Source organism: Setaria italica, chromosome IX, assembly GCF_000263155.2.
Source record: "Setaria italica strain Yugu1 chromosome IX, Setaria_italica_v2.0, whole genome shotgun sequence".
Taxonomy (NCBI): Eukaryota; Viridiplantae; Streptophyta; class Magnoliopsida; order Poales; family Poaceae; genus Setaria; species Setaria italica.
The window spans coordinates 410538-438081 of NC_028458.1; the positions used below are offsets into that span (position 1 = coordinate 410538).

At 43.8% G+C, this 27544-nt stretch overlaps 5 protein-coding genes across 5 annotated transcripts; 4 read left to right on the plus strand and 1 right to left on the minus strand.

Moving 5' to 3' along the window:
* Positions 1–3235: 3235 nt before the first annotated feature.
* Positions 3236–7676, minus strand: LOC101774440 (pollen-specific leucine-rich repeat extensin-like protein 1). The gene is made up of 4 exons (XM_004980960.2): positions 6536–7676; positions 4597–4681; positions 3825–3866; positions 3236–3710 (listed from the first exon to the last, which is right to left on the minus strand). The coding sequence occupies exons 1-4, from the start codon at positions 7430–7432 to the stop codon at positions 3646–3648; spliced, it is 1089 nt and encodes a 362-aa protein (XP_004981017.1). The 5' UTR covers positions 7433–7676; the 3' UTR covers positions 3236–3645.
* Positions 7677–8420: 744 nt separating this feature from the next.
* Positions 8421–12533, plus strand: LOC101774838 (derlin-2). The gene is made up of 6 exons (XM_004980961.3): positions 8421–8726; positions 8869–8968; positions 10149–10363; positions 10521–10604; positions 11310–11363; positions 11928–12533. Exons 1-6 carry the CDS (start codon positions 8628–8630, stop codon positions 12123–12125), a joined length of 750 nt encoding a protein of 249 aa, XP_004981018.1. The 5' UTR covers positions 8421–8627; the 3' UTR covers positions 12126–12533.
* Positions 12534–12648: 115 nt separating this feature from the next.
* LOC101775241 (putative pentatricopeptide repeat-containing protein At1g03510) lies at positions 12649–14930 on the plus strand. The gene is made up of 2 exons (XM_004980962.2): positions 12649–14441; positions 14627–14930. Exon 1 carries the CDS (start codon positions 12944–12946, stop codon positions 14252–14254), a length of 1311 nt encoding a protein of 436 aa, XP_004981019.1. The 5' UTR covers positions 12649–12943; the 3' UTR covers positions 14255–14441; positions 14627–14930.
* A 3139-nt stretch (positions 14931–18069) lies between these two features.
* On the plus strand, positions 18070–18941 carry LOC105915212 (uncharacterized protein At5g65660). The gene is made up of 2 exons (XM_012849237.2): positions 18070–18395; positions 18511–18941. Exons 1-2 carry the CDS (start codon positions 18126–18128, stop codon positions 18712–18714), a joined length of 474 nt encoding a protein of 157 aa, XP_012704691.1. The 5' UTR covers positions 18070–18125; the 3' UTR covers positions 18715–18941.
* A 1600-nt stretch (positions 18942–20541) lies between these two features.
* LOC101786337 (putative ATPase N2B) lies at positions 20542–27110 on the plus strand. Its single transcript, XM_012843009.2, has 14 exons — positions 20542–20790; positions 21288–21424; positions 21520–21653; positions 21955–22100; positions 22238–22317; positions 22624–22881; positions 23495–23605; positions 23755–23877; positions 24411–24532; positions 24603–24672; positions 24977–25069; positions 25729–25856; positions 26089–26230; positions 26647–27110. The coding sequence occupies exons 1-14, from the start codon at positions 20610–20612 to the stop codon at positions 26782–26784; spliced, it is 1863 nt and encodes a 620-aa protein (XP_012698463.1). The 5' UTR covers positions 20542–20609; the 3' UTR covers positions 26785–27110.
* The last annotated feature ends 434 nt before the right edge of the window (positions 27111–27544 follow it).

The window sequence follows — 27544 nt, forward strand, 5'->3', positions numbered from 1 at the left end:
TCCAAAGTGCTCCTTGCACAGCATCTATGTGCGTGGTTGTTGGAGGCCTGAGATCTATTTTATTGCGTCAAGGGACCTCCTCCTCCCTGTGGTTTTGGATCGCGGCGCCATGAGAGCACACCAACGCGGCATCTGAATCCTTCTCGAGCTTTCTGATGCTCTCTTTTTCCTTTTGAAGCAAACTTTCTGATGCTCTCTGCATGGAGTAGTTGTATGTCTCAACCCAAACAACTAATCTCTTCAGCTACCGACCAGGGGCGGATCTAGGGCCCGGGTTGCTCGGGCTGCAGCCCGGCGCGAGCCCATGTAGTCCCTTTAACATATGTGGTATTTAGCCTAACAAAAGGAGGTTTATGAGGCAAGATTAAACTGTTTTGGCTGTGATTCAGCAACTTAGCCCGGGGTGCAGCCCCATTTTGGATCCGCCCCTGCTACCGACTATGTTGACAAGTACTCGAATGGGGATGGTACTCCGTTAAAGTACCTCGATGGGTATCTGTTGCTCACTCCACAACGTAATTTGAGACATTTCAGGTCCCAACTTTCTGCAGTCTAAGCCAGAAATATTGTGGGATGGATTAGCCTAAAAATTCATTAGGAACAGTGTATCCATGATCCCATCGCCTGCCTGCTTCTTAACTCGTAAGGCATGCTTTTGTTTAATACTAGCTAGCACGGTATGGTATCCTTTACTTAGTTTGAACGATATCGTCCTTTTGTATGGACACCGTGACGGTCTCCAGCTGTTGTTCGTTTCAAGCTCTCGCGGTCGCGGCATCACAAAGTCAGGACGGGCACGGGCACGGATCGAACCACTGATGAACACGTGCGCGCGCTCCATTGTGCATCTAGACCTTTCCAAGAAATCGATCACCGGCTTCGAGGCGTTGACACTTTGACATCAAAACAACGAGACGTTCAAGCAATGGGCCAGTGGTCAAATCTCGCATACTTTACAGTTCAAGTACCCCATAACATGAAGCTCTCGTATCACCGGTCAAAGCATGTGTCATCCATGTCCCCAAACATACAGACACATCCCTAAACTTGCTAATCATGCTATATAAGTCCCAAATTTTTACAACTTGACTTAAACTGCCTGCGTGGCACGCTGACCTAGACTTAAAATGCCTACGTGGCGTGCTGACCGTACTTATAACATGGACCCAATGTGTGGGACCATGTGTCAGCCTATCTTTCCACTCCTTTTCCCTCTTCCACTCTCTCCGCATCGCCTCTGATCCTCCGCCGTCTCTCTCTCTCTGATCCCCTTCGGCCCTTCCCATCGCCTCATGCGCCGCGCCTCAAAGCAGAGGATAGCCATGGTGGCCTCAATGCTGACGTAAGGTGGGGAGGAGAGCGCCCGGTGGAGGGTGGAGCTCGAGATCCCGCCGGCGCCGCTCCATGCTTCCTGCTCCAACTCGCGCCTCGCGCAGTAGCCGCCCACATCGTCAGGCTGCCACATCCGAGTGCCGCAGCTGCATCTCTCACTGCGCAAGCTCCAGGTGTGGGTGCAAGCTTCAGGAGGCCGCGTGACCTCCAGCATCCAAGCTGGCGGGTCGGCAACGCAAGCTCCGGGCGGTGTGGCGAGCTCCGAGCGGAGGGGTGTCGGGGTCGTAGGGGCGTCGGGCGGTATGGTTGAGGAAGCGAGCGATAGCAGCTCGATGTCGATGCTATGCTGCGCCATCTTGGCTATTGCGAGCTTGCGGGTTGCGGCCGCGGTCCAGATTGCTGCATAGCAGCGCAGCCATGGCGGAGACTCCGGCTAGCGTCGTGTATTGGCTAGAAGCGGGCAGCGCGACGGCTCGAATTTGACGCCTCGAAGCCAGCCGCGTTTGTTTTGGTGCTTTGCTCGAGCAGGGAGGATGAGGGATGGTGGCTTGCGCCTTGGATTTATGGAGAAGAGCGAATAGAGTATAGAGTTGTTGCTATTTGTTTCGGTGGAGAAGGATCAAAGAGAGAGGAGATGGCGTGCTGGAGAACCATGGCTGGCTGAGCTGCTCAGGGAAGAAGAAATAATGCAGCTGCTGTTGCTTAGTCCGTGGCAAAAGGAAAACATAACAAAAACAAACGGGCCACATGTTGGATCCATGTAAGCACAGTCCGCATGCCACGTAGATGGTTTAAATTAAATCACTAAGATTTAGGACTCATATGGCAGAATTAGTAAGTTTAGGCATCTATTTGTACGTTCTGCGAGTTTAAGAATCGGAATGGCAGTCTTGCGAGTTTAGGAATCGGGATGGCAGTCTTGCAAGTTTTAGAATCGGTGGTGTACTTTCCTCTTTTTTTTTAAAGAAGTACTCTCTTTTTTTATAAAGAAAGTTCTTGTACTTGGAGTCCATCCTTTGAAGCAACGGAGGAGTGAATTGCATTTGGAACTACTCCAACAGAAACGACGACAGATGACGGGGGCGCAAATTCAGGTTCCTATGGCACGCTTCTCAAGTCTCAACCCTTTATATTCAGGCCATGTTTAGTTAGCCCCAAATTCCCAACTTTGACACTATGCAAAAAGAAAATTCCCCATCACATCAAACTTGCGGTTCATGCATGGAGTACTAAATGTAGACGAAATCAAAAACTAATTGCACAGTTTTGTTGTACTTTACGAGACGAATCTTTTGAGTCTAATTAGTCAATGTTTGGACAATAATTCACAAATACAAACGAAATGCTACAGTTGTGCATTTATGGCAAAATCCCAACTTTGACACTCCCAAATTGGGAACTAAACAAGGCCTCAGCTGCCCGCCCATCAAGCTGTCAGTCATGTTCTGTTTCTTTCTTCCCCCGGCCCCGAAATCAGAGCCTGAATCCTTCAGTAGCAACAACTCTCCGATAGTTGACAGCAAGCTTTCAAGCGACAATACTGTAATCCGAACGAAATTCATACGCAGAAACTTAGGATTGGTTCTCTAAGGGGGTGTTTGGATACTAGTGCTAAACTTTAGCAGTGTCTAATATGAGCTAATTATAAAACTAATTGCAGAACCCCTATGCTATATCGCAAGACAAATCTATTAAGCCTAATTAATCCATCATTAGCAAATGGTTACTGTAGCACTACATTGTCAAATCATGGACTAATTAGGCTTAATAGATTCGTCTCGCGAATTAGACTCCATCTATGTAATTAGTTTTGTAATTAGCCTACATTTAATACTCCTAATTAGCATCCAAACATCCGATGTGACATGTGCTAAACTTTAGCATGGAGTATCCAAACACCTCGTAAGTGGTGGAGCCAGCTATGGCTCCCAGAGGACTCTTCTTCTTCCTCCTTTCTCCTTAACATGGATGGGGGACTCAAGAGGGTCTCCATTGTTTTTGGGTGGTAGAGGGGCTTGAGGCCCCCCTCTCCCCCTGACCCACTGCTGGATCCGCCACTGGTTCTCTCCTACTCTTGTTCTAGTTTGCATAGTCAGTTCAAGCATATCACAGCATGCCCAGCCCCCGACCAAACATTTTTAGTCCACCCTAAGCTATGGACCAGTACAGATCCCAGGTGTTATGGTAAAATGGGGGCATCACCTGCCATGCGGATCTACCATACTACAATTCAACACTACAGGTTTCCTTGCACGTGCTGAGGAGCAAAAAAACCACCATGCCTCAACACAAGACTAGCAATCTAACATCAGACTATGATTTGTTGTCAGCCGTTGCCTTCAGAGCATCCTCGGCTGTAACTCTCTGCGGTACGAAATCTGTTGAAAGAAAATGAGGAACCGACCAGTCAGTCCGCCATGACTTATGCAGCAAAGCAGCAGTGTACGTTCGTTCCCAAAAAAAGATTTAAACGAAATGAGAGCAGCACTTACCTGAAAGAAACTTCAAACCCTTCTGGGTGCAGACAGCTGTTGCTGGAAATTGAGGGCAGAGGTGTGGCATCAGATACACCAACAAAAAAAAATAACAGAATGGTGATTCTGAGATGAGTGCGAGGGGAGCACAGCTAGGACTAGGATGAAAGATGCTGACTTCATTCACATCTATCTAAAAAATTACTAGCCTTTAATGCATGGAAATACATGACATGTTTAGGGGTCTATTTTTCCCATGAGAGCAAACTTTAACAGATTCACAGCTACGCACTAAGGCCCACAAGAACAAACAAGGATGAAATATATTGGCATCTGTAAGCTGTTCAGGGACCAGCTGTCTCTCCACGTATCATTGGTGTGCTGTGCATTATCTACACTGATTGTTTTCCTTTACTGCATAGCGATGCTTGACTGAAAAAAAGAAAGGTTCCTCTAACCACATGTGCACAATGGCATGGTTTTTCCAGGGAATGGTGTTTATAGATCCACACAACAAAAAGATATGAGAAGCCTTCAACATTTGCACAGTTATGTAATCAAAAACGGATTAAACAAATTATCAACCTTGAAGATCCATCTGTACTCAGGTCGTCTTACTAGATAACTCATATTCCACCAATCTGGGGGTCTTTTTGTGTGGTGTTTGTATGTTTTACCAACTTCTTCCGCTCTTACTTAAATATAGTCACAAGTTGCACCTTTAGTTGCCTTTTTAAGCATAGATGATGAAGAAAAACTGTAAATTGACAGGAAGAAAGGACCAACTTACAAAGATTATCGTAAATAATCGACTTCTTACGATCCTTCAGGGCATTGCGATAAGCATCCTCTGCAAACTTCCCCAAGAATAACTCCTGCAGTTACAAGTGTGACTACAATATCAATTGAAATTGCAGAAACATTGCAAGCACCAAATATCAGCAGGTATTCCCAATTTTATGAATGATACAGAAATGCATGCTGCAAGTTGCAATAGTAGTATAACCAGTCAACCATTGTTTTTCCCCAAAAATAATGAAGAAGCTAGTTCTTTGTCAGATTCTATGTTAAGGTACTCACCAACAATCTCTCTATAATTCACGTCTAGCTACACCTTGTAAATGCAAATCATCAACAAAACGGAAATTAAAACCGATTTCTCCAATAACTAATTCACAGAGTTTTCTGCCTAGTTTATGAATTGTGAAAGGAAATGGGATCAACAAACGTCAACAGAATCAAGCCTAGATAGTAGATACCATGCATTCTATGGAGAATGCAGTCAGCTAAAGATGGCTTATTACCATGGAGACTACAGACTAGTTGATAACGTAACGCTTCAAACAGATGAACATAAGTCAAAAGTGACAGACAACAAACATGGAACCCCCATACGAGGCCACCAACATTTTGGGTAACACCATTAGTTCCTTAAGTACACTTGGCAGATAAGAATTACTCAGCTGCGACAGACGAATGCTTTGTGCTTAACCTATGCTTTGGTTATGGTGATAGAAGGTTTTTTTTTTTAACCCCAGCCTGAAATTTGCTCCCACACAGAGTCAAACCCAGGACCTGAGGAGTGCTACTGAGGCCATCTAACCAACTCAGCTAGAGACCCGTTCGCTTTCAGTGCACAAGAATATGATAGACAACAGTACGACACCAATATTTCAGGTAAGTCCCAGCAAAACAGTGAAGACACACTAGGAAATCTCTTCATAATGCCACTAGCTATCAAGTTTGATGGGGGCACATGTTCCTGAGACTGCATTAACGCTGTGAGAATCAACTCATCAATCCTAAACCATAGCAATCACATAGAATGGTATGATGGTTTAATCCTCCAATGTCTAACTGCTAGAAAATGATTCATGTCTAGTTACAGCTTGTAAATGTAAATTATCGACGAAATGGAGCTTAAACCAATTTCTTCAATATCTAACTAACAGAGTTTTCTGGCCAATCTATGCCTTGCGAAAAGGAAATATGGTCAACAAACACTAGCAACAAGCCTAGATAGTGGACGCTGTGTGGAGAACCAAATCAGCTAACAATGGAATGTTATCATGAAGACCAGTAAACAATGTGATGCTTGAAGCAAATGTACAAAAGTGACAGACAACAAATCTGGAAACCCCACACAGGGCAACAAACATTCTCTCTGGAAGACATCATAGCTCCGTAAATACACTTGGTAGGCATAAATTACTAGGCTAATATGATCTAATTAATGAAATCCCACAACTCAGTAACACGAACCTAATGTGTCAGTACACAAGAATGCAATAGACAATAATATAACACAAATGTTTCAGAGAAGTCCCTGCAAAACAGTTAAGATACGCTAGGAAAGGTTTCATAAATCCACTAGGAAAGGTTTCATAAATCCACTAGCAAGTTTGAAGGCAACTCGTTTCCATATAAGGTAAAGGTGTATCCATTCACAGTGCAGAAACACAAATCGGGCAGGATGGATTCAGGTGAGAATATGTTCATTATGTTACAACTGACAATATCTAAGATAATTCATCGAACACCTTGTAGGCGCCAATAGCATCACCACAGTAGATCTTAATAACTCAATAGAATCAATCCTAATTCCTCATTCCTCAACCATTGCAATCGGATAGAATGATATGATGCTTTAATCCTCCATTACCTAATTGCTAGCATAAACCATTGCATTTAGAGTAGAAACGAGGAAATGTGGAGGAGGGGGGCCATACCGATGCCTTATTGATGAGGAAGACAGCCTCATTGGCTGCGCGGATGGTGGCGTCCTCGGCCCGCATCAGCTGCCGCACCCGCGCCATCGGGAAGCTGCACGAACCCATGCCGGCCGCAGCCGCCTTCTGGTCCTTCCTCTTCTTCACGGGCGTAGATGCGGGCACATCCCCATCGCCGGACGCCCTCTTCGGGCTCCTGAGCTCCTTTGGGGGCTCATCGTCACCACGCTTTCTCTTCGTCGGCGTGGGCTTCTCGCGCTTCTTCATGGGCGAGGTCGCGGGCGCCGCGGACTTCCGCACTTTGCCCGGTGACTGCTGCTGCTTCTTCGGCGTGGGCGCGGGCTTGTCGGCTTTGCCGGTTGATTGCTTCTTCTTCGCGGGCGTCCCAGGCTTCTCCGGCTTGCCGGGTGACTGCTGCTTCTTAGCGGGCGTCGCGGGCTTCTCCGGCTTGCCGGATGACTGCTGCTGCTTCTTCGAGGGCGTCGCGGGCTTCTCCGGCTTGCCGGATGGCTGCTGCTTCCTCGATGGCGTCGCGGGCTTCTCCGGCTTGCCGGATGGCTGCTGCTTCTTCGCGGGCTTGGGTTCCTTCCGGGGTTTGGGCTCCGGGCCGTCGCCCTTCTTCCTCTTCTTCGCAGGCGTCGCCGCGTCGCCGGACGCCTGCTGCTTCTTACGCTTGCTGCCCTCTTGGGGCTCCGGCTTGTCGCGCTTCTTCTTGGCGGCCGCCGGCTTCTCCTTGGTGATTTTGCGAGGTTTCGGCGCCGACCGCGCCTTGGCGCTGGCGGCTGAGGCCTCCTCCGAAGCTTGCTTGGCCCGGCCCTTGGAGCCGGGGGTGGCGCTGCCGTTGCGCTGGGTGGAGGGAGGGGCGGGCTTAACTGGGGTTGCCTTCTTCCCGGCCATGGCGCGCCCGCCGCCGCCGCCCTTAACCCTCGCCGCGAGCGGAAAAGCGGTGGTGGTGCGCGGCAGAGCGAGAGGGGGAGTTCAAAATTTCTAGGAGCCGCGCGGGCGCTTCGGGAAACAGATGGAGGAATGGGGAAAGAGCAAACTGGGTTTGCTTTCACATTTCACTGTGTTCATGTGAGAGGAGCTTGCGTTTAACGGGCCACTTTGGTACAGCTTAGCTCGCTCTAGCTATCCACTGTATTGTTCATCGAAACCTCTTTTCTCTCTTCTTCCCTCCCCCTCACAAAACTAAGAGGACACCCTGCCACCTACCTACAGTGGTTGGAGCGGGAGTCGGGAGAGCTCAGCCAAATTGATCCTAAATCGGAAAAAATAGCTTACTTCAAATTTTTTTGAGATTTTTGATCAAATTTCAAACGATTTGAATCCTTCACTTAACTGTACCTATCTAAACATGACAAAATGTGATATAAAACTAAATATTTTCTTCACCTCAAATTACGCACGATTATTAAGTTAGGCAAAACAATCAAAGTGGTTGTGCATGCAAGCTAAGTGTAGATGGATTGGATGAGTTTGCCTAACTAAATTGGCTAGTGAAATTACCCGGCATACTTACACATCTTAGATGGAGCTTTATTTATCGAATACCTTCGATGCTTAAATCATTATAATTTTCTACACAATCCATCGCCGCAACCGTTAATCTTGCTAACTTTAATGGTCCGATCGTAAACTCAATCTTTTATTGAAAGTTAAAAAACCATAGTGAATATAAAAGACACGAATAATAAATACAGGGAAACCACTCGTAAAACGATCCCGGCGTGTCTCCCAAACAAAAAAACCGCTGGCCGGCGGCCACCCCGCAGGGCATTCTCGTTTCTCCACCGCCCCGGCCATAGCGGCACCCCCGATCCGACGTGTACCTCAGACGTGGCGCGCTTCCATTGGGAGACAAACGTCATTACCGCCGACGCAGCTGCCAGGCTCGCAGGTTCCTCCCTGGGGCGCCCGCAGGTCAGTGATTGGGAAAGGATTAAGACCCGTCGCCTTCTCCGTCCTCCTTCCCCCATCTCCATCCCCTTCCTCCCCGCCCCTGCCTCTCTGCTCCAACCGCTCTCCGATTTGATCACCGATTGGGGTCGATTAGGGTTTACTAGTGGGAGAGGGAGCTAGGGTTTCGCCGGAGATGGCGCAGGCGGTGGAGGAGTGGTACCGGCAGATGCCCATCATCACCCGCTCCTACCTCACCGCCGCCGTCGTCACCACCGTCGGCTGCACCCTCGATGTACCTTCTCTCCCCGCCTCTCCCTCTCCCACGATCAGGAGATTCTTCTCCTGCTCTGCTGCTAGGATCTCTAATCGCATGATCTGGCACCTGCTCGGTCCTGTGTAATCCGCTCATATGACCTGTTGGCTCGTCCGCGCAGATCATTTCGCCGTATCACCTGTACCTCAACCCGAAGCTCGTGGTGCAGCACTACGAGATCTGGCGCCTCGTCACCAACTTCCTCTACTTCCGCAAGATGGGTATGTGCTCCTTATCCTTACCTCTACCCTAGCCTGCAAGTGCAAGGCGTGAAGGCGACGTGATATCTGACTATATGTTTGGATAGAGTGGTATAGATGCGCACGTTGTAGGGGATACTTGTTTTCAACTGCGAGTGGAGATGTGCCGATTTGTTATGTAAATACCACTCCATTATCCATACTATATACATTTAGTGCATTATGTGCATGGTTATGAAAATCAGTAACCGATAGCCGTTAAGTCAGCCATGTTGTAGCAACAGTGCAGCTTTACCAGACTGATCGTACGGGTTGGCAGTTATTCGGTCACAAGTAGGTGCACTGCTTTTTCTTGTATATGGCATAACAGAAGCTTACATTGGTTCCTAGGGTGTTGTTCGTCAAGTGATGCGATGCAGCACAGTGGATATGTTAGAATGGAAACATTGTGCACACAATGGGGAAGTACCGTACTACCGTGTGCCTTACAGCATGCCATCCATTTATGTTTGTTGGAGCGTGCATGTGGATAACGACAATTTTGACTGGAAAGAATATCAACCTGTTTCATTTGTCCTCTTCCATTAGCCACCAGCAAAATAATCATTGGGTTTCTAACCTCAACCTCTAAGCTTCGTAGTGCGTTGGAAGAGCCACTTTCCCTAGTCTGTTGAGCCTTGTTAATGTGAACTGGATTCAGTGCCATCAGTCTTAATTGTGTGACACGTGCTGCTTTAAGTGCCATGCCTTATGAAGAGCTTGTGCATTGTAGTGCACAATGTACAGATTTTATTTATGATCATGCTGTATTTCAAATCAAATTCATAATGTTGAAAGCTCTTTTCACCCTTTCAAGGTCAGCTAGGAAGTTGCTATATTGAAAACAATGGTGATAATGGTTATCTAACCACTTATCCAGTTATCACAAAGAGATCGTGAAATGAATTGAGGGACTGGAAAGAACCATTGGTTTGCGTCTGAACATTCAAGCATCTAGAACCAGTGCCTCTGGATATAATGCTAGTCTGTGTATGTTCATTTGATAGCATAGAATGGATATGCATTCTTGGCTTGTTGGATGTGTACGTGTGCACTATTTCCAAACTTGTAAATTTTAATTACTGCTATATTAGCATTGCAACATTTTTCTGCATATTTCAAGTGCTTCAATTTTACAATTAAATTTTACTCTTTTCTGCAGATTTGGATTTTCTGTTCCATATGTTTTTTCTTGCACGATACTGCAAGCTTCTTGAGGAGAACTCATTTAGAGGGAGAACTGCTGACTTTTTCTACATGCTCTTGTTTGGTGCTACTGTCTTAACTGGCATTGTTCTAATCGGAGGGATGATACCTTATGTTTCTGAGACATTTGCCAGAATTCTGTTCTTGAGCAATTCATTGACGTTCATGATGGTATGAGACTACCAGTGTTTATAATTTTGAATAAATAGTTCTCAATTCAATGGCTAGGGCACAATTGAGCAAAATCTTACATTAAAAATATTCTCTCTTGGGGTGTCTGATGCAGAACTTTAGTAATAACTCTTTGACTTTTGATATGTGATGGCAGGTTTATGTCTGGAGCAAGCACAATCCCTTCATCCACATGAGCTTTCTAGGCTTGTTCACCTTTACTGCTGCTTACTTACCTTGGGTAAGTGTTCTCCTGCTCCATTTCCTGAATGCCGCACCATTGCATCAGCCCATCTGATGCTCATCTTAAATTATTTTTATGGTGACCATATCTGTATGAATCAATCATCTTTCTCATGCCTGAATGTCGCATAAGATGTGAAATAATGTATTTCTTTTGGTTGCGCATAGATAGCAATTTCTTTATGAATATCCACTACCTGGTTTGGAAGGGCCACATGTCCCAATTCCCACACCTAGTGATTCCAGGCTTTTTTTTTTGGATATCCAATGATCAAAATATATGCTCGTGAGAGTTCTAGCTTACTGAGGTTTTGGTATTTATTGATATGTTCTATCTCTCATCATGAAATACTAGTTTCCCTTCACAATTTATGCCTGTAGAAAGAAGCGTCTTTCCTTTACTGTTATTTATTTGTTCTAGAGGTGCCTGAGGTGTGAGATAAATGAATATCGTAACCTCTTAGGTAATCTGATTGAGGAATAAATGCTCATAGGAGTAAATACATATTTGAAATCATTATAAGAAAATGGGGCCATTTCACTTAGAAATGTACAGTAAGTTTCAGGTTAATGAGGGCTAGTGAAACTGAGGGAGCATTATTAATTTGTGTCTTAAAGAACTGCTTTGAATAACTTGATGAGATCTCAACTCCAATCAAGCAGAACATGGTCATTGTCTTAATTGTTTTCTCTTGAATCGCAGGTCCTTTTGGGGTTCTCTATCCTTGTTGGGAGCAGCACATGGGTGGATCTCTTGGTATGTTTCTTCTGGTTCAGACAAGTTTATAGTAATATTGTAATGATGAAATTTGACCATCAAATCTTGCAGGGAAAATCTTTTCTTGATGAGTCTATATTTTCCGTGCATGTATATTGGAATAATACTCATTTCCCCCGTATTCCGCCACCCACCACCTGACTACATAAATGTAGCTGATGCCTGATAGCTATTTATTTGCGTTATACTTCTGAAGCTTTTGAGTCTGTATCACTTCTGCTTTTTGCTGCACAACTCCTATTGTCAGTAGATGTTATTGAAGCTTGTTCAACTTGTTAGAAAAAGGTCTGCACAGTACAGTTTGTCCATTTTTCTGCAGAGGTTGGGATCATAAAACTAAATCAATGTGACACAAGATCTTGTATTGATGTTAGGAAAGTGGAGCTACAGCTCTCACTAGATTTACCTCTTAGGATTCAAATTGTTGCACTGTTCTGAATCATGGACTTTTGCCTGTATAGTGTCTGAGTGTCATCATCATCATTCTCTATTTTTTGTAGGAATGAGTGATCTATCTCTAACTGATATCACATTTCTTTGCAGGGTATGATTGCTGGACATGTGTACTACTTTCTGGAAGATGTATACCCACGGATGACTGGCCGCCGGCCCCTGAAGACTCCATCATTCATCAAGGCGCTGTTTGCTGATGACAATGTTGTGGTGGCACGGGCACCCAATGCTGGGGTTGGCGCAGGTGCTAGGTTTGGTGGTATGGGTCCAGATCCCCAGGTCCAATGATGCCCTGAGGCTGCGACAGGTGTGAGAGGCGGCAGTTTGTTTATCAGCTCAAATTGTGATTGTACAAGCCGACGTTCTTGTGTATTTATACAGGCTAGATGAGGAGTTATTGTGCATAACAAAAGATTGGTAGTATCTGAGGCAGCTAAGTTGCTCACCTCTTGGCAAAGGTGGACCGAAATGATCTATGATTGCCAGACAAGCCACCTCATGTTTCTGAAACTTGTTCTTTGCAATGGTTAACATCTGACCTGGTAGGCTGGTACTCTTTCATGGTAATCTGTAGTCTAGGAAACTCTTTCAAACAGAGTTGAGTTTGGTACTTCGGCACCGAGAATTGTATCGAGCGTTGTAATTGCAGAATGGTGCAAGAAATGGCTCTTTAACATCGTGACCGTGGTTGGTTGATTTGCCCTCCCGATTCTGCTGTTTCTGCGATCTGGAGATGTTCTGTGTTTCAACTTTTGGAACCTCTGCTGTTTCCTCGATCTGAGTTGAACCTTTCTTGTCGTTTCAACTTTCAAGTGTTATGAGTCTCAAGAGTTTTTCTTTTAAATTTTAACCCGTGTTGATGCTCAAACTTACAGCGTGTTCACATGATATGGAAACCTGTAGTTTAAAATTGAATTTCTTGCGCATCTAGAGAAAAGGATCTGTAAGAAATACCGGATTGAATTTGTTTCTGAGAACAAAAATTAATCAAGTTACTCGCGCGAACAGATACACGGAGTGAAGTTACCTAGTTGGCGTTCTCCAAAGGTCACTACGACCCAACGCGCAGTCACCGTCGTCTTCACGGCGAGCTCGACTCAAAAACGATGTCCTCCCGCCACCGCCGCCTGGCATCGCTGACGAAGCTGCTGACCACCCACGTGAACGCCGCCCGCCACCGCGACGCGCTCTCGCTCTTCTCCCGCATGCTCTCCGCCCCCGACCTCCCGCCGCCCACCGACCCCTCCTTCGCCCACGCCTTCCCGCTCGCTATCAAGTCCGCCACCGCCCTCCGTGTCCCCCGCGCCGCCGCCTTCTTCCACGCTTTCGCCGCCAAGTGCGGTCTCCTCTACAGCCCCTTCCTCGCCTCCGCCCTCATCGCGTCCTACGGCGCCGGTGCCGGCGCCTCCCACGAACTCGCCCGCCGCCTGTTCGACGAATTGCCCGCTCGCAACGCCATCGTCTGGAGCGCCATGATTTCCGTCCACGTCCGAGCGGGCGACCTCATCGCCGCGGCGAGCGCGCTCGACACCATGGACGTCGCCCCCACCGCCTCCTGCTTCAACACTGTGATCGCCGCGGTTGCTGAGTCCGGGGAACATCCAACTCGAGCCATCGAGGTCTACCGACATATGCGAAGGGTGGGCGTCGCGCCGAGCTTCATCACTCTGCTGGCGCTCGTTCCCGCGTGCACTGCTATGGGCGCGTTGACGTCAATCAAGGAGGTGCATGGCTTTGCAGTGCGGCACGGCATGTCTATGAGATCCCACATTGGCAGCTCCCTCATCGAAGCGTATGGGCGCTGCGGTTCACTAGCTGGCTCACAGAGGGTTTTCAACCAGGTTCAGGATCGTGATGTGGTTGTTTGGAGCTCTCTTGTTTCAGCTTATGCTTTCCATGGCCGTGCGGAGGTTGCAATGTCGCTTTTCAGACACATGAAGGACCAAGACGACGTTCGGCCTGACAACATCATGTTTCTTAGTTTGTTGGCGGCCTGCGCCCATTCTGGTCATGCAGATGATGCGTTACAGTATTTTGATGTCTTGACCAAGAGTTATGGAGTGGAGGCATGCGGAGATCACTATTCATGCTTGGTTGATGTCTTGGGCCGGGCAGGACGGCTGCATCAAGCTTATGAGCTTATACGGACAATGCCGGTAAAGGTTACAGCAAAAGCTTGGGGAGCTCTTCTTGCTGCTTGCAGGAAATATGGGGAGGTGGGGTTGGCAGAGGTTGCTGGGAGAGCATTGTTTGAGATCGAACCAGAGAATGCAGGAAATTTTGTTTCGCTCGCAAACATTTATTCAGGCCGTGGCATGCATGAGGACGCAGAGCGGGTGAGAAGGGAGATGGAGCAGCGAGGTGTACAGAGACTTCCTGGTAGCAGTTGGATGATACATCACAAGTCAAGTTGCTAATGCAATGTCCTGATAATTTTTCGCCCCTGATGGTTCGTTGTTAATGCCAGCCAAACTATGGTTTTAGCTGCTCTGCTTGCAGTGATCTTTTTATGAAAAATCAGGGACACATTTGAGAAGTGTCATCACTGGACACTAGTTCACAGCAAAGTTTATTCAGATGCAATGGTCATCTGTGCATGGAAAGGTAAATGAAAAAACTACTTTCTTTCATTTTGTATTTGTTCACTTGAAACTCAACCGTGTTTAATTATAGCATTTAGGTTAAAAAAAACATCTGACTTGCTTAGGGTCCTAACTCCACATCTATCTGAAAGATGCCACGTAGTGTTTGGCGTGACTGTAAAACTTAACTGATTGTAAATCCCGCAGAAACGTGAACTTCTCTTCTGGCGGTGGAGTGAAGCAGGTGTATGCATACCATCAGCCGCGACATTTCTGAGGCCCCAAATCAATCTGAATTCCTTGGCTCTTGTTCCAAGACTTGAGATCAGTGCTCCCTCCATTTGTTACATCATAAGATTTCATAGAGACTAAAACATCATTCATACTGTTGCCAGTCACTTAGCTCTAAATTTATGTATGTGTTGGTTTCCACAATCCTCATTACAATCAGTCAACACTGATTTTACTGAATACAACCGACTGCTGGAAAAATCCATGGAGGTTTCTACAAGCACCCTTTTCCACATGATTATCAGTCGACATATTCTTTACTCTTTGCTGCCCTATTCAGTTGGCAGATAGAAAGGTGCTAGGTTAATATTCACATTTGCCCACTGAATTTATTGGTTTCTTCTTCTGAAGTTAAAAAATAATTTTTATTAGGTCAGTTTCTATGAGCTGGGGAACTACCTTTAGCTTCCTAATGGAACATCGACTGCCTTTATTTGATAATGCATATGATGCTAACTTTCACACATCTTTACTGAAAGCATGCCCAATTAGAAAAATGATATAAACATAGTTAGTCAAAGTTGGCGCATTAAGCAAGATCCTTAGTATCTTTCATGTTATCTTTCATCCATCTCATCTAGTGTTTCCGATGCATTATCACAGAGTAAGTTCTCATATTACACTTACATTAGATCAGTTTGTTGGTATACGTGGTGCGGAAATAGCAATATATTTTTCGTATGCGGCTATTCTCGAGTGCTTTAAACAGCTTATATTTCAATCACAATCCTAGGCCCTTGGATCAACTCAGACCACCTCAACCTGTAAGTAGTTAAATGTTGATCCAAGGCCGCTGACTATTTCTTAAGCACTTGATTCAAAGAAAAAATGCTTGCAAAAAGGGTTCTTATACTATTTAGTATCTCTAACTTCATGCTTATGCCAAAGTATGATTCTGAAATGTTAATCTGCAGCACATTATAGTATAATTGTTTTACCATCTGTTAATATCTTCATGTTTGGGACAATCAATCTGTTGCATTTACTATCATATACTATATTTTAATTTATAGTTTGAAAGTTTGGGATGAGTCTGTGTGATCTGGAAAAACTTTCGCTAAACTATTATTTTAATTATTAAGGATTTGAATTAAATGAGATAATCCAGATATAAATAAAAAATGTCTGTATTCATTGGGGAATAGTGGTAAGAACTATTTGGGTAGCTTCAGTTAAGACATGTTTACGAGTAGCAACATCAGGTATTGCAATTCTTATGAAATAATACTTTGATGAAGTTAATATGGATGATGCACTACTTGGGGTGGTACATTAATTTGTCCCTTATTTGACAAGCTAACTGTTGTATATCAATAAGTGTTGCCCTTAACCTTGATTTGTAGTGAGTGATACGAATCATATGGATTCTGTAGTTACCTGGAAGGACACTTACCTAACATCCTACACGAGAGGTCCCTCTCAACTAGCTCTGGTGTAGCATTGTAGATGGGCTAGTGTGGACCACTATTGTTAGTGGTGCTAGGCCCCATTTCAGGTAGCTTATTGGCTGATGTGTACGTAATTCTATCAAACCTAATTTCTCCAACAGATCTTGTTTGCCTTCTGCGGTGGAAAACAGGAGATTTCTACAGTGCTGATATTTATCTTCACCACATGAATTTCTTGTATTTTTGCTTTCACAAATTGGACTGAGATGTTTAATCATACATGTGCCATGACAATGCTACGGAACACTTCTTTTTGCCACTGGACACCATTCTACTCTTATAATTTGTGGTCCTTTCTACTGCTTGTTTTGATCACTAAATTTGCTCATTTCCATCTATACTTTTTCTGCACTGAAAATCTGCTTCAAGTATGTGGACAATGGAACCTTGCTGATGCCATATAGGTCATGAACCATTAAAGAGCATCTGTTCAAGGGAGCGCACTGAGGCTCTGTCGTGCATGTAAATTCAACTGGCAGGAGGTGGTGTGTTAATAAAAGGGCTTATATCTGTTGTTATTGATGCATGTGGGAGCCTCTAAGTGGGGAACAGTTGTATCAGATTTGCTCACCTTTTGTGAACAGTTGAGCATAGCTCAAAAGCATATTACTATGCTTCTGAAAACGAAACTTCTTGGTGTGCTCATTTTGGTCGGAAATGGTACAGCCTAAGAACAAATTGCTTTGTGCTGGACTGCTTTGTACTTAACTATGCATTTATCTTTTAGTACTGTTCTTTTTGCACTGCGTGCTCTGCTTAGAGTTTTAAAATTGTCAAACTCTTTGATTTGCCTTCTTTGGGCCTAGCTTCTAGGCTTACCAAGGTAATAGCTAGCAGGCATATTTGTTGTTTTTCAAATTTAGAAAGCATATTTTCTTGATAACTTTGCATATGCGCCATCCGTACACATGTGTGGATAGCGTCAAGGATACTCAATTTGTTGGCCCTTTATCTGTGGAAAAGCATGTATTTTTCAAAAGGGTAATGATGATGCACACTAGAGAAAGTGCTTCATGCTCATGTCTTCTGTCCTGCACCTTTTGCACAGTAGATCTTCTGTAGTATGCCATCTCGTGATATCAAACCTTTTTGGGTCCATGAATACATTCTAAACTCGTTACTCAGTTAAAATTGCTAGTTCCTTCCAGGAAGATCATACCTATTGATGCTACATCCCTCTGAGCTCAGTAAGTTTCTGTTTCACCTTATATAACCTGCCACTTTGTCAGCCTGAACTTGCTATCCTTTTCCGTTCTTAAGCTAAAGCGGTACATTGGTATTCATTTTTTTTCTTTGTACCTAATAAACATATTCTTGGGGACATACCTGAAACTTCTATCCAGAAGAGCGAATACGTCACCTCCTTGGGGTACCTTTCTTCCCACCCTCCAAAAATGTGTTTCATATGATTTGACAACTTCTTTTTCTTGGAAAAGACAGATAATGAGATCAGCGTCAAGCAAGCACTACTACCAGCAGATGCATCATGCATGTGGACCACAGCACTGGCCAGTGGCTAGTACCACGGATGGTTCCGCCTACCTGACCGTGCAAGTCAGGCCGTGTTTAGTTGGGGAATTTGGGAGGTGCCAAATTACTGTTAGAGCACTGTAGCACACTGTAGCGTTTCGTTTGTATTTGTGAATTATTGTCCAAATATTGACTAATTAGGTTCAAAAGATTCGTCTCGCAAAGTACAACAAAACTGTGCAATTAGTTTTTAATTTCATCTACATTTAGTACTCCATGCATGTACCGCAAGTTTGATGTGATGGGGAATCTTCTTTTTGCATAGTGTCAAAGTTGGGAGTTGGGAGTAACTAAACATGGCCTCAGTCCACTTCTCATCATCCCCTGTACGTGCAAGTGCAGCTCCGCAAGGTACCTTCCAAGTATATATATATATATACACACACCCAGTCTCCTCACCTTGCAACTCTGGGCTCTTAACGAGATAGGCAGAGTTTATGCCAATGAACAGGCTACAAGATCTGACGCCTGCTCCATCCATGACGGTGCCGATCGAGCATTCCTCTAGGCCGACGCTGGGGTTTCCCCTGGGGACTGCGCTGTTGCTCCTTGTGATCTTCTCCCTGAGTGGCATGTTCTCGTGTTGCTACCACTGGGACAAGCTCCGCTCCCTCCTCCGGTCTCGGCATCCTGCCATGTTCCAAGAGGGCGAGCATACGGTGATCTCCATCACGTCATCACCGAGCAAGGAAACTCCTGATCACAAGGTAGTAGCACTCTCTATGCATGCCTCATCTTAACATCTTCCCGCAGCCCTGGAATTCTGTATCCTGTAAACTTCAGCTTATAGAATGATCCTCTGTGCGTGTGTGCTGTTTGCAGCTGGAGAAAGTGGGGAAGGAGTGTGGTTTGCCTGTTATTATGCCTGGGGACAAGGTCCCCAAATTCTTCGCGAGGCCGTGCCCACACGAGATGTGTTTGCCTGAAGCAGAGAAGACTGAAGTTCCGTTGGAAACCAAATGTTCGGTTCATGAAACCATCTGTATCTGTACATCATCAGTACACGAAAGCACACTTAGCCGTTAGTGAACTTATGATTGGCAGGTTGGGTGTATATATGCATGTTAATAGATTGTTATCTGAACATTCGATCTTGTCCCTTGGGCTATATATACTAGGATCTGGCTGAGATAGGCAAATATTTCTTTTTTAGTAGAGTTTGAAAAGGACGATTTGTGTTCTAACAAGCTTGTTGAATGCTTTTGCGTGTGGATCAGTCTTGTGAATACTATCTGTCTGTCTGTCTGTCTGTCTTCAAGGTCGTTCGCGACGGGCTTTGAATATGTGGTTCTGGGATTTGTGAGCCTCCCAGTCCCAGGTAAGCAATGCTTTTACCGCCACTCATATCTTCAACTCTGCTATTGGGAAACTAAGCTAGTTGGTTGGCCGTCATGGAGATTGGATACATTGGAAGAATATGATGGGTTGACAAACCATCCTGATTTTATGAATACCGTACCATGTGATTCAGACAATCGGTGATGCGAAAATCAATTGTTGTAAGGTTGCTCTTTCCTCACCTATTGCTCGTACGTATGTATCTTTTGTTATTTCATTCATTTACGCGTACAGTATATGTGATGAGGTGAGAAGCAGCCATGTTGTGGTGGTGCTTTTATTTGCAAATGGTGCAGTACGTAGTAATGCGTGGTGATGTATTGGAGACTCTGATCTGGTGAGTGCTCCATCGGCTTGGAAAGGTGTCTTTCTGGGTAGTCGTCGAATCTGTTTTGTGCTTTTGCTTAGTGCCGTGCACGTATATATATGTGATCTGAATCATAGATGAGGCTCGCTCTCTAGGCATACGCTACGGCCCTGTTTGGATATTATGAGCACGTGGGATGCCTATACTAATTAAGAGTATTAAATACAAACTAATTACAAAAATAATTGCACAGATGGAGATTAATTCGCGAGACGAATCTATTAAGGCTAATTAGTCCATAATTTGACAATGTGGTGGTACAGTAACCATTTGTTAATGATGGATTAATTAGGCTTAATAGATTTGTCAAGTGAATTAGACCCAAGGCTTCTGCAATTAGTTTTATAATTAACTCATATTTAATCCTTCTAATTGGCATTCGAACATTCGATGTAACAAGGAGTAAATTTTAGCCTAAGGATCTAAACACGTCCTATATCTATGTACCTAGAAAAGTCAAAACGACCTGCAATTAATTATTAACGTTAAGAAAATGCTCGATGGGAGCGAATAAAATAAAAAAAAGATGCATGCACTGAGGGAGTGGAGATCAGGGGACAGCGGCCTAACATATGTTATATATACTCAGAAGCTAAGCTTATAGTACATCAAGTCTAGTCTGAACCGGCCAACCTCGATCTATGGCCGACAGGGGTGGACCATAGAGCTAGACGTCCGTACCCGTCTCCGTGGTTGCGTTGCCTCTGAAATCTGAATCGAATTTTACTTTGTTGCTCCAGCTAGCACGCGACGTACGCTTCTTCTCCAGTTTCCGGCCGTCGACATGGATCCTTTCAGTTTTCCGGCAGATGCAGCATGCAGAGCACGCCTATCAACACCGTACCGCTGCGCCGCCAGTTTTGCATTGCATGTCGCCATCCGATCCTCAAGTCAAAAAGACCAGCGCTGCACATCCATTAATTTAATTTAATTTAATTCTGAGCCTACCGTATATACCATGCATCTACTCCACATATACATACCAAGTTCATTCAGTGCGAAAAAGATCCATGGAGCAGCGGATTGGCCCAGCAGGCCAGCACACACGGTCCACATGGCCCGTTTACATAATCACATTACCTACTTTCCCAGGCCCAGCGAGAGCCCAAGCAGCGTCCGCGGTGAGGAAGGGGCCGCGTCACCCGCCCGCCCCGTCCGTCAGTTACTACCCGCCACCTCTCCCCTCCCCGTCCGCCGCTCCACTCCGGCGACGGCGATGATACTCCGCCGCCTACATCTACATGGCTCCGTCTCCCGCCGATCCCTCGCGTCCGCTGCCGCCGCCACTCTCCGCGGCACCGCCCCGCGCACCTTGCCTTCCCCGGAGCTCCTCCGTCGCCTCCACGACTCTGCGGGAGACGGCGCCTCCTCGGAGTCGGAGCACGCCCGCAAGCAAGGTACCTCGTCATCTGTCCCTCCCCTTGCTTCATTTAGCAAGCACAGTTTCGTTCTGCATGATACGGGTACACTCCGCTGCTGATCCACCGCTCGATTGTTCAATTATAGGACACCGAACCGGCACCCCACGGCATTGCTGATTAGTGGTTCCAAATTTCATCTAAGGCCGGGCAAATTGGTTACAAGTCACTGATGCCTTTCATGTGCCCCTAGATAGGGTTCAAACCTGCCACTGTGTGTCCATGATGAAACTCAACCTTGTAATGATTTGTTGTGCTCATCAGAATTAACACTTGCCAGAGTTGGGGATTTTCCACCACCACGTGCCTCAACACGTTTAGTTAGCTAGTCATGTGATCCCCACCCATCTTCCAAAGATGCACGTTTCTGGCATTTAACATGATGACACAGTGATAATTTCATTTCTCAAATTCCATCGTAACATCTTTTCCCTCTTCAAAGTTTGGCTTCTCATACTCTTGTGTTCTATCTGAAGGTCCTCTTACGCTCTACAGGAATCTAGTAAGCCAAGGGAGACTCACCCATGACAGTTACCAGGAAAATGTAGCTTCCGAGTTAGACAACTTACTCAGAAGACTCCAGCAGTATGAGATGGAAATGGAGGATTACCATGTAAGTCGCGTGCTGTTTCTTCTCAGTAGTCAGTACCTCTTTGTATTGTTGTTCAGTAAAACAACCTTGTCACTTCTAACTTACATAAAGTGCAGGCAAAGCTGTACATATGGGAGAATAGCAGGGAGAAAGAGAGGCGAAGGCTTCTCGTTGAAGAAGCTGAAGATAAGCAGCGTGATGGTGTATGGATAGATGAGGAAAGGGGATTTCTTGATAAATTGGTTACGCGGTAATAGTTTAGTGTCCTTCTCCTTCCTCAAACTTTTCATTGTGAAGCCATGTAAATCTTGGGCATGCTTTCATGCGGTATCTTTTTACATCACAGCTCATTTGTCATTTTAATTTATATAATAACAATTATTGATTGATGGAGTTCTATTGGCATCTCTCAATCCCTGCAAGAGCACTAATAATGAAAAGCAGGGCAATATTAACTAAGCATGTCAGATGTTAAGTTTGCTCTATATATGAACTGAAATACGTTGTATCTGTTTATTTTTCTAACCTGTATTTGTTGATTAAAAACCCAGGAGAAGAAGAGGAAGCATAGAACCTGGAGTTGGTAAGTGGGTATCGTACCTGAACCGAGAGAAGAAACTAGATAAACTGGTGGGCCAGAGACCAATCGCTCCTGTTGCTCCTAAAGGATTGTATCTCTATGGAAATGTTGGAAGTGGTAAGCTACCTGAATTATTCACATGCAGCATGCTGAAAATAAGCAATTGCTGCTCTGATTACCGTGATAATGTTTTATGTTTCTGAATGACTATTGTATATAACTTATAAAAATCTCAAGGAACTACCTGTGCATAGGGAAGACAATGTTGATGGACATGTTCTATGGGGCCACTGAAGGTGTTATCAAGCACAGGAGGAGGTTTCACTTTCATGAGGTAAATTTATCTTAACCTGATATATATATTGTACCTGAAGAACAACTTATCTGATTGAAGATGACTAATAATATGTGTCGATACTATGTCAACTGTATCTGTTATCTCTTGGGGATTTTTAGTAGCATACCCATGCACATGCACATCTATCTGAACTCAGTTACACAAGTGTGGCTTGGCAAGTCGGCAATAACATAATCTGATAATCCTATAAATTATGTTTGTGGACCATTCGAGAAAAATAAATTTACTTTGTAGTTATGTTGCCTAATCTTTGCATAAATTTGGAGGAACTCTTTGATGCAGGCCATGCTTGAAATACATGATCATATGCATGATGTATGGAAGAGACGTGATGATGACAAGTCTGTTCAGACAAGTGCTTTCAGCTGGATATCAAGCCTTCCTTTTGATGCAAAAATTAAGGAGTGGCTGATCGGAGAAGAGAAGTACAAACAAGGGACACAGCAAAAGCATATCCTTTTGGCTGTTGCTGACAAGTTTCTGGTTGATAGACAAGCAAATAAAACTGGAGCAAGCATTCTATGCTTTGATGAGATACAGGTACCTAAACGGTGAAATGTCAAGGATTGAAGTATTTTCTCCTTTTCTTCCTGGCTAAGAGGATCATTTCTTCCATAGAATTTAGCATCTTGCCTATTGGATTACTTACAAAATTGGGGAAATAATAGATATAAGATTGGCATTGGTAAAAAAAATTAGGACAGTATAGGTTAATATGTTGTTTGGTTGTTTTTTCCATTTGTTTGTGGCACAAGTGTTCTAATTGTTTCAGGGGATGCACTTGAGGCTGTATCCTTTTTCTTCTATTGTGAAGTTATAAGCAGCTCTCCTGCATATTTGAGGAAAAAAGAAAACATTGTTTACTTACTCCAATATGGCCTAGCATAATTGTCACTTCAACATTTCAATGATGAAACTAATGCATTACTGGCAAATTATACAATTAATCTTGATCTTGTGCAACAATATATGAAGAATTGAAGTTAGCTAAGCTCTTCTTTTATTTATAATCATGCATATACCTCTTTCTACTTTATCATAATAATTCAAGATCGTGGAACAGTGAAAAGTACTTAGTTATCGTTGCTAATTAATGCTCTGCAACTTAGGGCTTTTTTTAAAAAAAAAATACTGAACAGGTTCATTTGTGCAGACTATCGATGTATTTGCAGTTGTGGCCCTGTCTGGCATTCTAAGCAGATTGCTAAGCACAGGAACTGTACTTGTAGCAACCAGTAATAAAGCACCTGAAGATCTGAATCAGGCAGGTCCTTGTTCAAATGGTTATTATTTGATTTCCTTCTTTCTCTAATTTATGAATTAGCTGTATTACAATTTCTCACAAACTTTTGAAGTTAAATTCTATAGTACTGCATTTTGATCTTTTCAATCTTTTTTCTGTTGGTTTTGTAGGATGGGATGCAAAGGGACATCTTCCTTGAGTTATTATCAAAACTGGATGAGAACTGCAATAAGATTCTTGTGGGAACTGAAAAGGATTATCGTCGCCTAATTCCAACAGAAGGCTCAACTCAGGTCTGTTCCACTTGTTTTTTAGGTACTTTTTCGAAATTTGGCTAGGAGCACTAGCATTCAATTGAGTAGGCAGGCACTTCGATGTATGATTTGAACCCAGGTGGGTGAGGGGACAACACAGTCTTTTGACAAATGTTATGGCACTGTAGGAGATTGATGAAACTTCGCATGGATAATTTTGTTGCTTTTAAGAGATAAACCTGGTGTTTATCCTGGTCCTCAAGAATATATTCCTTTCATTGTTATCTAGCCTTTGTGGCGATGACATAAGTTTTGAGCTATGCAGGGTGTTTAAGGGATTAAATTCAACTTCTTTTTAGTGGATGACAACTCTAGGTATATACTATATAGTAAGTTATAGCTGCATCATGAGCTTTATATTGAGTGGTCTGTATTGTATTTATATATTTGAACATAAACTGGTTAGATATATCTCTCTTCTGAGCCCCTGCAGCTGCAGGTTTACTCATGTTGTATTTATTATTCTCAATGTTTATCATGATATAATAAATACTTTTCTAAATTGTTGGCAGGTTCACTATTTTTGGCCTGTCACTTCTGACACTTGCCGCATGTATGAGGCTATGTGGCATGACATAACTAACCAAACAGGAGGAAACATTATTTCTGTCACCATTCCTGTAATGTTTGGGAGGTATGTCCATTGAATAAAGCATCTGTACCGGTGAAAACAAGCTAGATTAACTTCAATCGCATGTGGACAGGTCTATTGAGATTCCTCAAAGCTGTAATGGTGTGGCAAGATTTGACTTCGAGTATCTATGTGGACGCCCAGTAATAATTCACTCTCATTTCACATCTGTCTAGAATTTCTGTTGGATGGATAAAATACAAAGATGTTATTTTACTTCATCTAGAAAAAATGACATAGTACCTTTCTTCTGTAAAACTCCTTTATCTTGAACTTTGAACTGAATTATGATGCTATTAACTTATTATTACATGCAAGACGGTAAATAAATTTATAAGACCCAATACAAGGTGCTCAGATCATGTAATTATAGTAGCTATTTTTGTTATCTTGAGAACATAGTAGCTCATTTCTAAATCTTTGGTCAACCCTGTACTTATTTTTCAGGTTGGAGCTGCAGATTATATAGCAATAGCCAGGAACTACCATACTATTTTCATATCAGAAATTCCAGCTATGAGTATGAAGATCCGTGACAAGGTATATTTTTTCTCATGCTGTTTTTACTGCTTTTTTCAGTCTGTTTGGTCGGAGGTAATAGGTGCAAGGGAATGTGAATTTAGCATACAGAGCTTCAAAGTCCTTGTTTTGTTCTTGGGCATGAAAATGCAAATGCTACTGGTAGCCTGAAGCCTATAGAAGTACAACAAACTGAAATGTGCTCTTGGAAGAAACACAAACAAAGTGAGACATGGGACTCCAAAGTGCTGACGAACAAGGAAGCACTCTCTAGATGTGGTACATTGGAAAATCAATAAATTAATACAGTAGGATTGAATGATAGTCAGGACAGATTGATTTGGGCTGGTTAACTTTTAAGGGATATTACAACATGGAAAACAGAAAAGTTCCTTTTGTTCAGTTTACCATAGCTATTTAACTTGATGTGCAGTCAATATTTCTAAAACAGCATTAGTTAGTACTCCCTCCGTTTCAAATTGTAAGTCGTTTTAGCTTTTTTAGGTTCATAACTTTTGTTATGTAAATAGACATAGTGTATATCTAGATGCATAGCAAAAATTATGAACCTACAAAAGCCAAAACGACTTACAATTTGAAACGGAGGTAGTATTATCTATCTTTCTAAAACAGCATACATTTATCTTTTCCTATCTTTGCTAATACCACGACTCATTTAGGCAAGAAGGTTTATCACCCTTATCGATGAGCTGTACAATCATCACTGCCGTCTTGTATGTCTAGCTGCCTCATCCATTGATGATCTTTTCCAAGGAACTGAGGAAGGACCTCTTTTTGATTTAGAGAGGTAATTCAGTAACCTTTTCCTTAACATGTTAAGCCCTTTTTTGTAAATGTCAAAAGATCATGAACTGGAAATATGTTTCAATAAACTTTGCCATATATGTTGGTTACTTTGTTGAGCCGCGGGTTGTGGCGAAAATGTTTCTGCTCGTCTGCAACATTAAAAAATATAGAACATTTTGCTAGAATTGCACTGGCACTGAATGAATTTTCACATGGGAGGTCATGTTATGCAGTTTTCAGTTTGAAACTGAGGCCGAAGGAACAAAGCTAAGAAGGGACGTTTTAGCAGAAGGCAATGTTGGCATGAGGCCTTCTACTAGTGGGCTTGTGGCAATATTGTCTGGTCAAGAAGAGATGTTTGCGTTCCGCAGGGCGGTAAGTGATGCACTTTTTCTTTACCTTGTTATGTATGAATAGTTGTGAGTTGGTTGAGGTAATTCATGAGTAATGCTGAAAAGTAGTAGTTGCTTGATATAATTCATGAGTACTATTGAAAAGTAGTGTTAAGGCTAGAGAGGTTTTTTTTTAAAAAAAAAAAGACTTAGAGCTACTTCTTGCTGAGAAAGCTCAACGGCTCAAGTTGTTGCCTTTTTTTAATTGAACAATGGCTCAAGTTTTGTTGCTCATCCAGGGAAATATATCTAGCTCACAAGTCACAATGATCTAAGACGCAATGCTATAACGGCGTCCCTATTTTGTTGAGCCTTGGTTCAGTTGGTTGTCCAGGAAGCAAGGTGTAGGTATCCCCTTGGTTGGTTTATTTGAACTGATGGCGCATCTTGTTTTTGCAGATATCCCGGCTTATCGAGATGCAGACACCACTGTATCTGGAGCGTGTGCAGCATGCTCATCCCTCCTTCCAACTGCAGGGTCCTGCTGTAGCAAGCAACAATAGAGCCCGTGTTTCTCAGTCGGCTCCATCGGTCTGACAAGGGGCAGCACTCACTGGATGTGTATGTACCATGGTTAAGTTGTTGGTTCCCCTGAACGGCGACAGTTAATAAGGCAAATCTGAAACGATAGCAGTGCTGATACCCAGCCCATGTAAATGATGAAGAGTAAATCAGAAAAGAATGCCATTGCATAAAACATGTACATTGGGCACGGCCCGCAGGTTTCTCAATCGATGTAGTTGCAGACTGGGCTCTCTCGTGGTTTTGTTAAGGCAGGCAGGCCCTTTCGAAAATGCTTGGTACAGCGTGGGGGTTGCTTGCTTAGATGAATTGATTGAAGAAATGCAGCTATCGTTCATTCATTGACAGCACATTGACATCTTCCCCATCAGAGCTGCTTTTAGCTGTTGTTCGAGATGCTTGTAGCTGTTGTTCGCTGTGGTCAGCGACACCAAGGCAGACCAGACATTGCAGAAATTGTGTAAGGCTCTTGAGCAATCAGTTAGCGGTGTTTTCTATTATTCGCTAGCTCCTGCGCACTGATCAACTGCTACTCAAGGTTTTCAGTGAAATGACTTGTTGCAGGGATAGCATCTTTGAGAGTGTCACCTCACCCTTGAGTTCTAATTCAGGCCATGTTTAGTTACTCCCAACTCCCAACTTTGACACTATGCAAAAAGAAGATTCCCCATCACATCAAACTTGCGGTACATGCATGGAGTACTAAATGTAGATGAAATTAAAAACTAATTGCACAGTTTTGTTGTACTTTGCGAGACGAATCTTTTGAGCCTAA